Source organism: Neolamprologus brichardi, chromosome 1, assembly GCF_056152115.1.
Source record: "Neolamprologus brichardi isolate AB-2024 chromosome 1, ASM5615211v1, whole genome shotgun sequence".
NCBI classification, from domain to species: Eukaryota; Metazoa; Chordata; class Actinopteri; order Cichliformes; family Cichlidae; genus Neolamprologus; species Neolamprologus brichardi.
Window position 1 is genome coordinate 12,458,823 of NC_142104.1, and position 15,545 is coordinate 12,474,367.

Genomic DNA, 15,545 nt, shown 5'->3' on the forward strand with positions numbered 1-15,545 from the left:
GCAGTTTTTTTTCATTGTGTGTCTGTAATTTGTTTTTGCTCTCTTTTCTATCAGCGTCATGATTGGCAGTCCCATTTCAGTGTAATGGCAGACATCTTGACCCTATTCTGAAATTGCAAGTGACAGATCCCCGTGACCTGATAGAAGGAAATTTGCAAGTGAAAATGAGTCGCTCAATTTTCTTGGCATGCATTAAAACCCCTTTTTTTCTTGCACATCTGGTTTTTATTTAAATTTTTTACATTTGTTAACTATTTATTTTTTCTAGTTTTCCCAGTAGTATATACAAATGGCTGCAGACAATGTGACATTAGCATACTTGCTGGTTGTAATGAAGGCATTTAAGTCATGTAGAAATGCAAAACATGACTGTGAAGAGATGTGAGCTCTGCCACCATCAGCCTCAGAGCTCAGTTAGTGGCAGGCAGTTGTAAAAACTGACACCTTACAGTCAAATATCATTTGTTGATGGCATATTTTATTACTGTGTGCACCTCTGCAATGTGTCATTTTGTTTGTATTCGCTCGATTACTGTGCAAAAAGTTCAGCTGTGATCTGCAGATGAAAATTAGCTCTAAGCAAATTCAGGTATAAGACATAAAATTATCATATTTTAAACTTCAAAAGGTCTCCCATAGAAGAAGAACATGATATAAGTTAACCCCACCTTTTCCCATGTGGAGCCGACTAAGCCATCTTAATGTCTTACCTGGTGATTTCCTCTTTCAGGGCAGCGGGGTCAGGTGGGTAAAACTTGACACGCAAACACATGGTGAATGGAGGCTGGGCTACAAACAGGAGATAGATTTCTTTCAGGGGTTTTACTCTAATCAACTTTGGACATCTTGGAAAAGGAATAAACCAAAAACAGTATCAACAAACTCATCAAGGATCTCAAACTAAATACTTACATTTCATTTGTTTGGCAATTGACTTTGTAAACTCCAACCAGTGCTGTAGGGAAGAGAAAGAGAAGTAAAGACCTGCACTTTGAACACTGATTCGATATCTGCCAAACTGTCAGTCTGGGGTCTGATTACTCAGCAGCTGAGCATGATGACTTAAAATCTATAGCTGGAAGGCACAGTAGAATTACTCCCATCGCCTCGCCTTCTGTTTATTTAGACTCCCTCCAACACAGTCACCATGCAGAGAAAAGAAAGACATTTAGAAGATAATCAGGAGAGTGCTGCTTTTCTGTTTCTTTTGAGCACCAACCATCAAGATTCATTAGTGGTTTTAATCAGTGAGATAATCAGAGTTTGACAATGGGGCACGGAAGTCAACACAGGGTAGCCAAAGATGCTATAAAGAAAGGGCGATTGGCTGAGGCAAGGTCGGTTAGTTTTCTGGGGCAATTTTTTTTTGAAGATTTTTGTTCTCTACAAGATCTGCCTCCTTGAGATATCAACCTGGTAAATAATGCATGTGTAAAACGCAATGCTGAATAGTCCTCAAGGTATCCTATCTTTTCATTGTGTTGAGCTAGAGTTGAAAGATTTACACAAAGATCCAGCAGAAAGTCTTATCATGTATGACTAGCAAATGCAGTCATGTGAAATCCTGTACAACAAAGCATCGTTATTCCAGGTTTATTTCTGAATCATCCACTATCTCAGAGCCTATTGGATTGTGTATTCTTAGCATTAAATAGCATATGTTTCGCTTATGACTTTGTGTATTTAGAGGCTGTAAAGCAACCTCCATCTGATTACTTTACTTCGGTCCCTTGGCTTCCAATTTATTTGTTTGGTTCACAAAAACAAAACATAAAAAAATGGATGTGTGTGCCATGTGCTGCAGAGATGTGGGGTGTGCAAAATGGGTGGTTGTTGGAATACTGGTGGAGGCTGAAAAATTTAAAAATATCCCCACTGAAGTAAAATACTGAAGTGACCTTTGAGAGTGTAAAACAAATAAAGCTTTTTAGACCTTTTAAAGAATTTGTAATCTTATTTACAGTTAAAGGTTGAATAATTAAGGAGTCCTCAGTTCAAGCTCTGCAAATCTACCTATCACTGTATCATTTTTTCCTTTAATTCATATTCACTTCAGTCAAAGAGGTTGGCTTTTTGCCAGCTTTTATTATTAATCTGTAGATCTACCCATCTGTTCAGAATCCTTAAATAGACCCAAATGCTTTCTTATCCTGGCATCAGCTTCCCATTATTTTCTTCAGCGCTTTTAAGATTTACATTTGAATACGGTTTTCCTTTAAATCCAGCGTAGCGAATGAATCTCAATGCTGTATAACCTTTTTGAGGCATAAAATGGATTTTTAAGGACAAGGACCCAGCTAACTTGTGCTCACAAATGATCTAAAAGGTGAACAAAACTTCAAATAATGTAAGAAACTTAACAAGAGATAATTATTGTTGGGAAATATAAATATTAAAAGGTTGGGATGTAGTGACAGAGGGATTTTTTAAATAAATTTGTTTTGTTTTATTTTTCTATTTGGTGGGTTTGTTATGAACAGGGGTGCACATAAGTGAAGCGCGTTGCAACTTCTTATCTGGTGCACGTCTTTTATTTTGACACCTGCCGACCACTTATGTGCACCCCTGGTTGTGAAGAAGATTCATACTTACTCTCTGCTTGTCTGGGTCAACATATCTGATGCCAAAGTAGTCTTTCTCCAGCAGGTTAAGATGGTGGCAGATGAGGTCAAACAAGTACTGTCCTTTGGCGTCCCGCTGAAAGAGACATGACATGAGATCGTATGAGAAGATTCAACCAATGTGCCCATTACTGAGGGATATTAAAGTCAGAAGGGTAGGGGAAAAAACATGACTGCACAGTCTCCATCCTCCCTCACAGTAGTTGCATACTGGGACACAGTTAATGAACCCCAAGCAGATCAATGTTGTTTACTGTACACACAAACACTTGGAATCAAAATCTAGACTCCACATTACAGACAGAGCAGCAAACAGCATCGTGCATTATAAAATGAAGAGGACATTTAAAGACATAATAATAGTGCCATATCGAGCTGATTTATTTCTGTCTCATCAGGAAGTCCATCTTTTTTTTTCTTTTTGAGCCTCTGAAAAGTCAAAACGGCCACCAGAAAATGTTTTAATATTTTACTACCCTCAAGGGAGATATATGAAGGCTATCAAATATTCATATGGAGGCAGCAGCCATCTGTGAACGCTCTGAAACATTACTGCAGCAGAAAAAGACCCGAAAAAGCAGCAAGACAGTGAGTAGGCTCACTGCAGACTGGAAAGAAGATATAGGCCTTGTCATGCAATGCAGGCAAAAAATCTAAATTTATGACTATTTTTTTAGATTTCTTTTTGTTTCTGTGGGCCTGTACTTGACCAAAATAGTGAAGATGGACTGGAAAGGGGGAGAGATAGACGGGGAGATGAAGTGAAGCAAAGGGCCAGAGGATGAATCAAACTCAGGTCACTGCATGGAGAAATGAGTCTTAAGTGAATGGTAGACACACTGAGCCAGGTGTGATATGGAGGAGCCCCAGGATACTGTAACACACACACACACACACACACACACACACACACACACACACACACACACACACACACACGTATATATATATATATATATATATATATATATATATATATATATATATATATATCAGATGTGACAGTGGATGTTATTCACTATTGGAACTAGCAGTTTAACTCAGAGTAAATATGGCTTTACAAAAAGCTGCATGTACCCAATGTGACTCATTGAAAATCTATTTTAGTGAAGTCTTTATTTAGATTTAACTACATCATTAAGACGCATAGCTCCCACTGAATGCAAAATGAACCATGAGAAGTAATTTGCCGTGTTATAACAGTGCCAACAAAAATCATCTGTGATGGACAACACTGCAATATTTCACCCCTCTTGGGCTTGTAGTATAGACCAAAAGTGATGTTGAGAAAGAAAAGGGAACAGTTACCTTAACTGATTTAAAAAGGCAAAGGGGTTTTGTGACATACAAATGCATTTCACATACACTTCTCCTATGTTGAATGAATGGACTTCAGTCAGCTCGGAGCAATAGGTGTGGTTATGCACTGAAAAATGCAAACGAATTGTGAACATTTATTAGACCACCACCCAGTGTAAGATTTATATCAGAGCTGCTCTAAACTAACAGTGTTAGTAATTATCAAAATATTTTTTTATGTTGCTGTAATGGTTACATCAGTATGCATAATCAATATGATATTTTTAATGCTAAAATTATTGTTATTATCCATTCATTTTTAAATTTTCTGTTTTAAAAAAACAGAACAAATAGTAAAGCAGATCGGTGGGTTTTAAAACACCAAAATTGCAGTAATTTACTTGCATTTTAAAGAGGTAAATTAATTTAGTGGTTGAACGTTATGTTTGATTAATTTTTGACTTCTCAGTGAAGTCTGCTGTGCCGGTTGAAATATGGTTATAAAAGCATGAATTTAGTTTGTTACAGTTTGCCTAAAAATATGTTAAATAAATATTTTTTTTTACTATCTTTTTACTATACAGGTGGTCCAATAGCACTGTAAATGGAAATTAAGTATATGTGGCAAAAAAAGAGTTTGTATAATTCTAACAAGCTTGAAAGTCAACATTTAGTCTGACCACCTTTATTCTTCAACACAGCCTGAACTTTCTTAGGCAAGCTGTAATTTCTTCAAGTAGTCTACAGGACGTCTCAAAGGACATTCAAAGTTCTTCTTTGGCTATTGCTGCCTTTTGTTTCATTCTATGTCAAGATGATCCCACAGTGATTCAATGATGTTGAAATTCAAGCTCTTAGGAGGCCAGTCTATGACTGATAATGTTCCATTGTGTATTTTTATATTCAGGTATTAGGGGTGGGAATCAAGAACCAGTACTTTTAGACACCCGGCTCCCAGCAGTTAAATTCCTTGGAATTGTTAGCCCGCTTGCCTTTCAATTCCACTCACAGCTCCGGCACAAGTACTACAATCAGCTGACTTCAGTGTGTGTGCTGGAGGAGAAAAATAGTGGTGACATCTACAACGTGGATATGAACATTAGGGCAAAAAACCTCCAACATGCACAAACATTTGACCAAACAGCATGCAATTAATTTGCACAAATGTAATGTCTTTGATATGCTGCTTAGCGATGGTAGTGACTCTCAAAGTGTAGCCAATAAGAACCCAATGAGAATCTATGAGTGATATCGATAATGGCATCGGAATTTCTAAATCTTATCAATTCCCTTCCCTACCAGTTATGCTTTTGCTGCATTGGCAGTGTATTTGGGAACACTGATATCCTTAAAAATCGAACTCTTTGCCATTGAAACACTTTCCAGTTAACAGTAGGATCAAAGTCTGATGGTACTTTTCTGCATTTATAATTTAATCAATTTTGACAATGTTGACAAGAAATGCAGGCTTTGACAGAGTCTCCACCGTGTTTTCTGTTTGCAGACACTCACTGTTATACCTCTCCCTTGATATCCTCACTATATAATAATGGAGATTTATTGCAGTATGTCTTAAAATGTCTCCTTTGAGGCGTATCACCATGGATTGGATGTACAGCAAGTGAAATTTTTTTGCCCCTTGCACACTGTACTGTACATATAGGATATATTTTGTCTTTGTTGTAAAGGACACTATAAAATATCTGACTCTGCCCTTCAGAAGACACAGTGTTCACATAACTGCAGAGTCAGAGAAAGTCATAGGCAGATATGTGAGAACGGGAGAAAGTGAAGGGAAAGGCAAAACCAAACAGAAAGTGAGATCAAATTAAGAGAGAGCACAAGAACGCAGGGAGACGACGGAAAACAAAGAAGGCCAGATGACTCTGATTAATATGTCTCTATCCAACACCACAATCAATAGGGGATAGGAGAATAAGTGCACTGAAGGACTGGTTCATGTGTGAACCACAATCTATGCTCAGGCCTGCTGAGACATATCATGTCGGACAATGTGTGAATCTATGACGAATCCTGTCCACACTTTCATATCACTCAGTATCAGATCAGATTTTTGAACAAACCCCTCCGGTAACACATGTCAGCTGTGGGGCACGTATTATTATTCCAAAACCTTAATGAGGATTTTTTTTTAACTTAAATTGATGAAAAGTGCTCTTCTTTAAGAACCTAACTGTCTCCATCAGACTATCAGACTGAGCGAATTCACTTTTCACTAAAGCAACAGATATGAACACAGCAGTTTCATGGTATATATATCTCTAGGATAAACATGAATTTTTCAGTGTTGTTTTAACATTTTCAGCTATGGTAAAGAGTTTACGTGCCTATTTGTACTGGCCCAGCAAACTTGGATCTAATCAATTTATTTTATTTACTCTGTTTCGTGTGGTGTTCTACTTTAACAAATTTGCCTTGGTTTCTGTCTGAACATGAAGCCTTGCTGACAACATCATTCTCTTCTTTGTGCCAGTGAAGCTACATCACATGCTGAATGCTAAATGACCAGTGTGGCCTGTTCTCTCCTTATTTCATGACAAATTAAGCAGACAAAGAAATCTAGAGATGATTCTAAGGGTTGAGCATACATTCGGTAGACGTTCACTAGAATTCTCAATATGAGGTCCAAAGAGATGTTGATACAAGGTAAGGAGGCCATTATGGCCTTTAGGTCTGTTATTTTAAGCTTTTTATTTATGTTTTTCAGGTTTAGCCCTTAGTTGATTTTTGTTAGGATTATTATTTTTAGTTATTGTTTAATTGAAACCTAGCTTCTATTAGCTTTTTGCATGCATTACCAGGTTGTTTGTGTTTTGGTTCATTTTTTTCTAGTTTCCCTGAATGTTAAATGACTGTGCGTATGTGTGTCTGGCGTCTGTATTTGTTAGTTTCTTCCTATCTAGTATTGTTACTTGTCTCTAGTGTCTTATGTTTAGCTTTACTTCCTCATGTGTCATTGTCTTTGATTGTTATTGTCTGAGTCTTGTTACCCTGTTGTGTCCACTTCTTCTAATTACTCTCATGTGTTTAAACAGGACTGTTCCAACAGTCTCTGTCTCAGCAAATTTCCTTGTTCCCTGTTGTAGAGGTTTGTTTGTTTTTGTGTGTGTATGCACACGTGCACTTTTCCTCTCATGGTGTTATTTAAATCATCTTAATTAAACAGCTTATTTTTGTTACATCTTATATTCCTCCAAAGTCTGAATTTGTGGCTCCTTAGAGTGCTAATCACGATAGAGCTATTATCAGCTATCATTAGGTCATTGGGAATGGACATATCAGTAATCTAGTATGTTCTTAAAAAGAGAGCATGCACTGGCCGCCCAGCAACACTAAAAATCTTTAAAGTCCGCAGTAGACATCTAAATTGGATGATTACAAAATTGTTTCATTGGTTAACAAAAATAACTTCGTAATATTTAGCCAAGTCAAGAATATCTTCGTAGATGTATCATTGTTAAAGTTTACAGCCAAGTCTGTATGAATGTGAATACAGAGGGTTTATGACAAGGTGCAAACCACTGGTTACAGTCATGAACCAGAAGCCCACATTACCAGAAAACATCTAACAAAACCGCCACAGGTTCTTTGCACAAATGAAACCAAGATTAACTTGTATTAACATGATAGGAAGAGGAAGGACGGAGAAGAAGGAACCAGCTCTTCACAGTGGAAATGTATAATGGTGCAAAGCACACTGTAAAAGCAACCCGAGACTTTTTCAAGGCAAACAAATGGGATGTTCTTCAACGGGCAAGTCAGTCCCTTGATTTCAACAAAAGGAAAGCATGCTATTCAGTTACTGAAGACAAAACTGAAGGCAGATAACCACAAACAAGCGACAACTGAAGGTAGCTGCAGAGCACTTCAAAGGAGAAAACAACATTTGGTGTCCATGGACACTAGACAGCCAGTCAACGACTGCAAAGGATTTCCATCAATTATTAAAAACATTCCTTACATGTAAACAGATGCTAGTTTAGTTGAAAATGGGTGATTATGTATAAGAGTTATAGCGATTCCTAAACACTTAATGCAATGCTTTTGTAAAGCCCTTGAATTAAAGCTGAAATTCTGAACTTCAATCACATCTTGGTTGTCTGATTTAAAATCCACTGTGGTGAAGGCAAAATTACAAGTAATTTGTCAGTTAATTCAGAACAGTCTTTATGAAATGAATCTATAATGAAAAATCTGCTGCAAGAAATAACTTAGTAGAAGCATGCAATTAATAAGTGTTTTTTAATGAAGTATTTGATCCATTCTTTAGCGAACACCAAAGCACAACCTAACATGAATCATGTTTAGTTGTGTCAAGATGTGCACTTACTAGACCTTTCCCAGGATGCACCAGGCTGACCCTCCATCTCCTCTGTCAGTGTGTCTGTATGTCATTGTCATGACAGACACCCAGACTCACCAGGACAAGCCTGCTGACCAGCCCAGGAGCAAAAATAGAAAGGCGCATCCCTCTTGCTCTCACTCTCTCTCACACATGCACACACACACACGCACAAACACGCATACACACGCACATTCACTGTTATAATGGATGGTGATACACCTGTGAAACCTCTAAATCCACAGCATTTTCAGAGCCTGTACCTCCCACTCGCTCCATCTGCTTAGCTCTGTAGTGTAAACTATGCAATCCCACTTAATCACTATGCTATGCTAATATGTGCACTCGAGTGTTAGTATATGCCATATCTTAGTGTGTGTGTGTCTGCCTGTGTTTCCCGGTGTGTGTGAGTGAGTAACTGATGGTCAATATCCATAGAAGTTATGAAACAACAAAAGATGGCGCAGGATGATTTGTCTCTGTCCAACACTTTAGAATATAAATGAAGAGGAATGAAAGATAATTGCAAAAGCCATTCATCAAGATTACTAGTCTTCTGAGAAAATATTTCCTCACTTGGGTAAGCAAGCAGATGTGCTTTTTATAGCTGCAGCAGAGGTAAACACATACATGTTCTACAATGGTTTCAGTGTCTCTTACAGCACATTTTAAGTGGTTTGACTAAATAAAGAACTTCTGACCTTGATTTTCCTGTTGTGCATTATGATATAATCCTGTTGTCCCTAGTAATTTACCTGACTCTGCACTGTGATGCAGTTTGTATTACTGAAATCAAAGCACACTGTAACTTTGTCCTGTGCTCATTATTTGCTTTGACTAAACTATGTAGGATAAAGCACCAGAATAAAACTGCCCATAGGCAGCTGACCAAACACTTGTAATGTATGGATGGTGTTGTGTTCCATACTAATAAGATTCACTGAACTTCAGTAAGGCTCCACTTGCTCCACTGGGAGACAAAGACTGAAACATTATCGATCTCAAGTTAAGTGTTCTTCAACATTCTTAAACTCAGAGTTAAGCAGCAATACACTGTTGGCTACTGGGAGGAAATGCTATATGTTTCCAGTTAAAGCACAGTTTTATTGTTTTTGAGTAGATAAACTGCAGCTCTGTTATGTGGTTTGTGGTCATGTGATTTCATTGTGGGAATTGCTTCTCTCACTGCTTTCTCTCCCTTTGGTTTTACTGCTGTGGAGGAAATAATTGGATCTGCGCTATATTTGGATTAAAACCCTTTTATAGTCAAAACATCATGAAACTGAAATATAATAACCTGCTATTAAGATGAACAGACACACATTTAAGACCTTATACAACAGGCTTTGTAGTGAGATTGTCTTTTGTTTTATATTCAACATAAGGACTGAAAAAAGGCCTTGGTAACGAAGTCTGTCATGCATCCTCTTTTTCAAGATTTAACACTCATGAAGTTCATAGTAATTGGGCTTTAAAAACAGAGTTATTAAGTTCTCTTAATTGGTAATGCCACATAACATTACACATCACACAGAGTAAATATCATTACTGCCATATCATCCCATTGAACTGCAGAGAATTAGACATATTAATTAGTTTAATCTAACCCTCTTTTACTGACATACAGTTGCTAACACACGTCATACTTTTCTTAAGTGGCTGAAATGACATGAATATATTTATTTCCTGTAGCTAAAATGGCAACCAGACTGCTCGCATGCCTTTGCGGGGCGATCGTGGCTCAAGAGTTGGGAGGTCGCCTTATAATCGGAAGGTTGCCGGTTCGAGCCCCAGCTTGGACAGTCTCGGTCGTTGTGTCCTTGGGCAAGACACTTTACCCGTTGCCTGCGTGGTGGTCAGAAGGCCCGGTGGCGCCAGTGTCCGGTAGCCTCGTCTCTGTCAGTGCGCCTCAGGGTGGGTGTGGCTACAATGTAGCTTGCCATCACCTGTGTGTGAATGGGTGGATGACTGGTTGTGTAAAGCGCTTTGGGGTCCTTAGGGACTAGTAAAGCGCTATGCAAATACAGGCCATTTACCATTTGTGCAAGTCAAGTATCTAAATGTGGCTGAAGTAAAATGCTACGTTAATTTTACAACATCCTCTGTCAGCAGCCACACTGAAATATCTTTTCTATTATTGTCCAGTTGATGTCTCTCGTGCAAGTGTATTTTGTGTTGAGATCAGGAGTTCTCAACGCTTTGAGTGCCAATTAAGGGAGCCATCATATAACTGACTGCTCCACCGACTTTGCTTTTATTGTAGTGTTTGTCATATATCTGCTCAGAGGGTGATGAGTTCTGTTGGTAATTGTTGTAACTGTAGTGTTTTTTTGTTATATTTCTTTACAACAGCTGTATATTTCAGCATTTAAAGGTTCAGTCTGTTAGATATTGAATTGAAGAGAAGCCCCCTTTCTTTTGCTCTGTTCCTATATAATGGTATGATATTGATAAAAACTATAGATTAATAGTCCACTCTTTTCTTATTAAGTACATGAGTCAAGTTTAATACTAGAAAGGGCCAGCACTAGCCCACAGGTTGCACATTGAGAACCCTGGGGTTAGACTGTTAGAATTAAATTTGCTTTATAGCATATTTACAGACAAAAAAGCATAAAAACTAATCACACATATTCATTAAAACCACTTTCCTAGAATAACTCTACTTTCTAAAAGTTTAGGCCTTAACTATGTTTTCTTTATACTGTGATGTACAGTGTATGATCAGTTAAAATGAGTACATATATGAGTATATATTATTAATTATTTAATTAATTAATTATCTCAGTGCACAAACAGCACTTATTACAATGCAATCTTATGGCAGTGTGTATTCTTGTACCGATAAAGTAGCTCGGGCTAATATTATCCTGTCAGCTTACATTAAATTCACTGAAAAAATCATTAAGCTTTGGCATTTGATTTCACTGGTCTTCCCTGATCAGGATAAATGAATGGCCCAGAGGTTCTGTTCCCCAACACTTGCATGTGTGCTTGCTCAGGTGTATTTGAGAGTGCCTGCAACCTCAGGTATAATTTAATGTAAGAGATCAAATAATCTTAACAACCATCTCATGAATATGGATTTTATGTGAGCCAAGGGGAGCATTCAAGACTTGTGATAAATCACAAAAAAGCAGACAGATATCTGTAGACCAAAACCAGTTTTTATGGTCACAGAAATCAACTTTTGAGTTCTAGAAAGGATGAGGATCAGAAAAAGGATTTTCTTTTGCCTCTTATATAACTCAAAAAATTGAGGAGAAGACTCCATGCACACTGTTCTTACAGGTGAGAATTGCCTTTCCCGCTTTTTAGAAAGAAGTCCACTGAGTATGCTCCATTTATCAGTCCTCCCAGAGAAAACTTTAGCTGGATCGAGACAGGCTTCAGATTCAAGACTCACATTCAGTGCCTTTGAGGAACGATGGATTAGCTCTTTGCTCTTGGGAAGACACTCAAGCAGTTATGGGAATTTGCTAATCCAGTCTTTGTGCACTTACTAAAGCTTATGACAGCATCCTTTAGGATGTATAGTTGAAGATGTACAGCAGGAGCATAGGGTAGAAAGACCACAGCGCTGAGCCATTTGATCTTTGGTATGTTTTGTCTGCGAATGTCATGGTTACAATTTTTATTTTATAGTGATGATAAACTAGTTCTTACTGGTTTCATCACAGTGTCATTACACAAATGGGTTTGATAGTTTTAATTATTATTAATCATGAATCCTGGCTAACATCTGAAACAATAAGATTTCAAATACAAGCAGCTGACCTCAAAAACTGCACATCCTAATTCTTCCATGGTGAGTCCTGGAGGAGTGGGATTAACTTTGGCTAAAGTACACTAACCCGTTTTAGGCTCAGCTCAAACTCATATAAATCTGGGAAAGCTGAATGAATTATTTGTGGCAATAGCAGTAAACTTATGAGTATTAAGAATCGTAGCATTTTACTTACATATGTACATGTTCATGTATGTACCGGGGTTCTTATGAGATGTGTTGTGATAAGAGTAGTAGCATGGGCATGTGTGCACTGTGATATTAGCCACAGTGACTTCTAGGTAAATTAGATTAGTGCAGGCCTGCCACAGGGAGAGGAATGTATTAAACAAGCAGAGGCCCGTAAGTGCTTTATGAAGGCACGCGCCGTGTTTCATCACAGCTATAATAAAAGTGATAAACGGGGAGATGGAAATAACCCAGACTGGGGCCAAATGATCACTGTGCTCCTTTAGTGGGAGCATCAACAGCAGCAGCATGCCGCTCTCTCAGCATGGCCAGGCCTTGCATTAGATTAATTATTGAGAGGGGTTCCATATCAGCTTGGGAAACACCACATCAATAAATAATGGTGTCATTTTAAGCTAGAGGATGGAAATTGCAACAACTGTGGGAATAGTTTTGAAAAAATTACTGCTTATAATAGCGTCTGGTAAAAGTGGTGCTTGACAACGTTTTGTTTCAGTTTTGCAACGCCACACAGCTCTCAGCTTTAGGTTAGCAGACGATTAAATGGAAGTATGGTTCACGGTGGTCTCAAACGTTGCCTGCTTCTTTGGAGCTCAACAACAAAGTTAATATTTAGCATATCTCAAAGCTCCACTGCATGATCTTTACGCTGATTTTTGCTGTTCTTTAAGAAGCTGTCCCTAAAGCTGCAAGCCTGTAAATGGCTTAGTATAATCTTATGATATGGTAATGTGTACCTTCCATATTCTACAGAGCGAAAGACTGTAGTGGATGCTCCTGTCAGTCAGCGGCTGTTTGGTAAGAAGATTTACACTCAACATGCCTTCACTGGCAATCTCATGGAAGAAATAAATCAGCTATATTGCAATGGCTTTTGCTGAAAGAAAGAGACTCATGTATATTCTGAACATATTTTGAAACAGACAACAGGAACCAGCACCATGGTGATGTAATAGTACTACTATACATTTAAATAACCTGGTGATGATGTGCACTGTAGTTTATACTAGGTTTCATTAAGCTTCTCTGTATGTTTGCTTAGTATATCTTACATTACTTAAATAAATAGGCTGTCTCCATGACAGCTGTAGTCACCCAGCTGTTTGCTCTAGCTGCATAATTCATGGACGCATGTGAGAGCAGTATTAAAGAACAGTATTTATTTATCCCTGACATCTTGCACGAATAGCCTCTTTGAAAGTGCAGAATCTAAAAGTATAGCTAAGGATTTGTATCAAAACTCAATGGATCCAAACTCAAGACTCAAAACACCACTTTTCTTTCTCAGCAGCATGATTAAAAAGAGCATGGAATTTTTTTCTGAATTCAGTAGAGCTAAACTAAAATCACAAGGCTATGCAGACCCGTGCTGACACTGGAAAAAAGAAAGTAGACACACTGAATAAAACCGTACTCAATGGCATTTCTATGGGGATGACTCACACCACTTCTTGTGGATAAGGCTCTCTCATTTCCATGTATTTTCCCCCAAATTGCATGAGACTGGGTCTTTATTTTCCTCTACAGCCATTAATTTACTGGTGATTCATTCTTGCTGCACAGCACAGTGACACTACTTTAAATTGCTCAGAATATTGCTCGTCCTCAGATATAATCTCAGTTCAACACAAGAAAAACACAGTGAGTATGAAGTCATGTTAGGAGTGGGACTTCTTGACATGAGTAAAGTGACTCATTTTGAGCTGAACATTTCAATTAAATCTTAACTTTTAGAACAGGATTTGTGAAATATGGCTTTTTTCATGAAAAAAATATGGGTGATTCACAGTATAAACTCTCATGATCAAATCATTAAAACGTTGAAAACATATTAACAATGTGTGCATAAACCAACTAGGGATAACATTATCACCACCTACCTAATGTTGTGTAAGTGCCCATTTCTTTGGTCTTGCTGCCCAAACAGCTATTGGGGCATGGACTACACTAGACCCCTTAAGATGTACTGTGGTACCTTGCACCAAGATATTAATAAGTTATCCTTTAAATTTCCAGATAGGGATTCCATGGATTGGACTTTTTTGTCCAGATCTAGAGAATTTGGAGGTCAAGTCAACGTCTCAAAGTCATTGTTGGAGAATTCAAACCATTCTTGAACCATTCCTCTTACTTTGCGGCAGAGCACAAAGAGGGCACAGCCATCAGTGAGTAGTGTTTTGATGAAAGGGTCTGCAGCGTGTCAAAACAACATCCACATGTATGGGAGAACCCAAGGTTTCCCAGCAGAATATTACCCGAAGCATCACACTGCCCGCCAGCTTACATTCCTCCCATAATGCATCCTGTTGCCAGCTGTTCCTCAGGTAAGTGACACCAGGCCATCCACATGATAGAAAAGAAAACATGATTCATCAGACCAGGCCACCTGCTTCAATAGCTCCGTGGGCCAGTTCTGATGCACATATGCCAACCATTTGTGCTTTCGGTGGTGAACACGAGTCAGCATAGGCACCCTGTCTGCAGGTATACAGCCCCAAACGCAACAAACTGCACTGTGCATTCTGACAGCTTTCTATCAGAACTCGCATGAACTTTTTCTGCTATTTGAGCTACAATAGCTCGTCTGTTGGATCAGACCAGCCATTTCTCCCTACGTGCATAAATGACCCTTGGCTGCCCAAGAACCTGGCACGGGTTCACCAGTGTTCCTTCCTAGGACCACTTTTGATGGATAGTAATGCCTACAGAGAGCTGCACTTTGGGAAATGCTCCACACAGTCATCAAACCATCACAATTTAACTCTTGTGAAACTCTGTGAAATCCTTAAGCTAGCCCATTTTTCTTGCTTCTAACGAATCAACTTTGAGGACAAAATGTTCACTTGCTCCCTAATATGTCTCACTCACTAACAGGCGCCATAATGAAAAGATAATCAGTGTCATTTGCTTCACCTGTCAGTGGTCATACTGTTATACCTGATCAGTATATAGTATACACACACACACACACACACACACACACACACACACACACACACACACACACAAAAAAAAAAAAAAAAAGGTGGTTGGTGATTCAGGAAAGAACAGATAAGTCTGAATAAAAACCAACAAAGAAAAATCCACAGAAAAAAATACAAAACTAACAAAAGCAGGAGGAGGTTATGCGGGGAATTACAGGAAAGATAAACAGCTGAAAAGACAAACTGACAACTGACAAGGCAACACACAGAGTAACTACACAAGAGGAGCACACTAGAGGTGATATTAATGAGGGCAGAGGTGACAATCGAAAAAGTGAGAAAAATAAACCCAACGAGAGGAA

General features: G+C 38.4%; 1 protein-coding gene across 1 annotated transcript in view; it reads right to left on the minus strand.

Moving 5' to 3' along the window:
* frmd5b (FERM domain containing 5b) overlaps positions 1 to 15,545 on the minus strand; it is a 74,693-nt gene that overhangs the window by 16,475 nt on the left and 42,673 nt on the right. Inside the window, exons 2-4 of the mRNA XM_006779857.3 lie at positions 2,593 to 2,697; positions 913 to 955; positions 711 to 789 (exon numbers count right to left, since the gene is read on the minus strand). Of these exons, the coding sequence (XP_006779920.1) occupies positions 711 to 789; positions 913 to 955; positions 2,593 to 2,697 (227 nt within the window). The remainder of the gene's footprint in view (positions 1 to 710; positions 790 to 912; positions 956 to 2,592; positions 2,698 to 15,545) is intronic.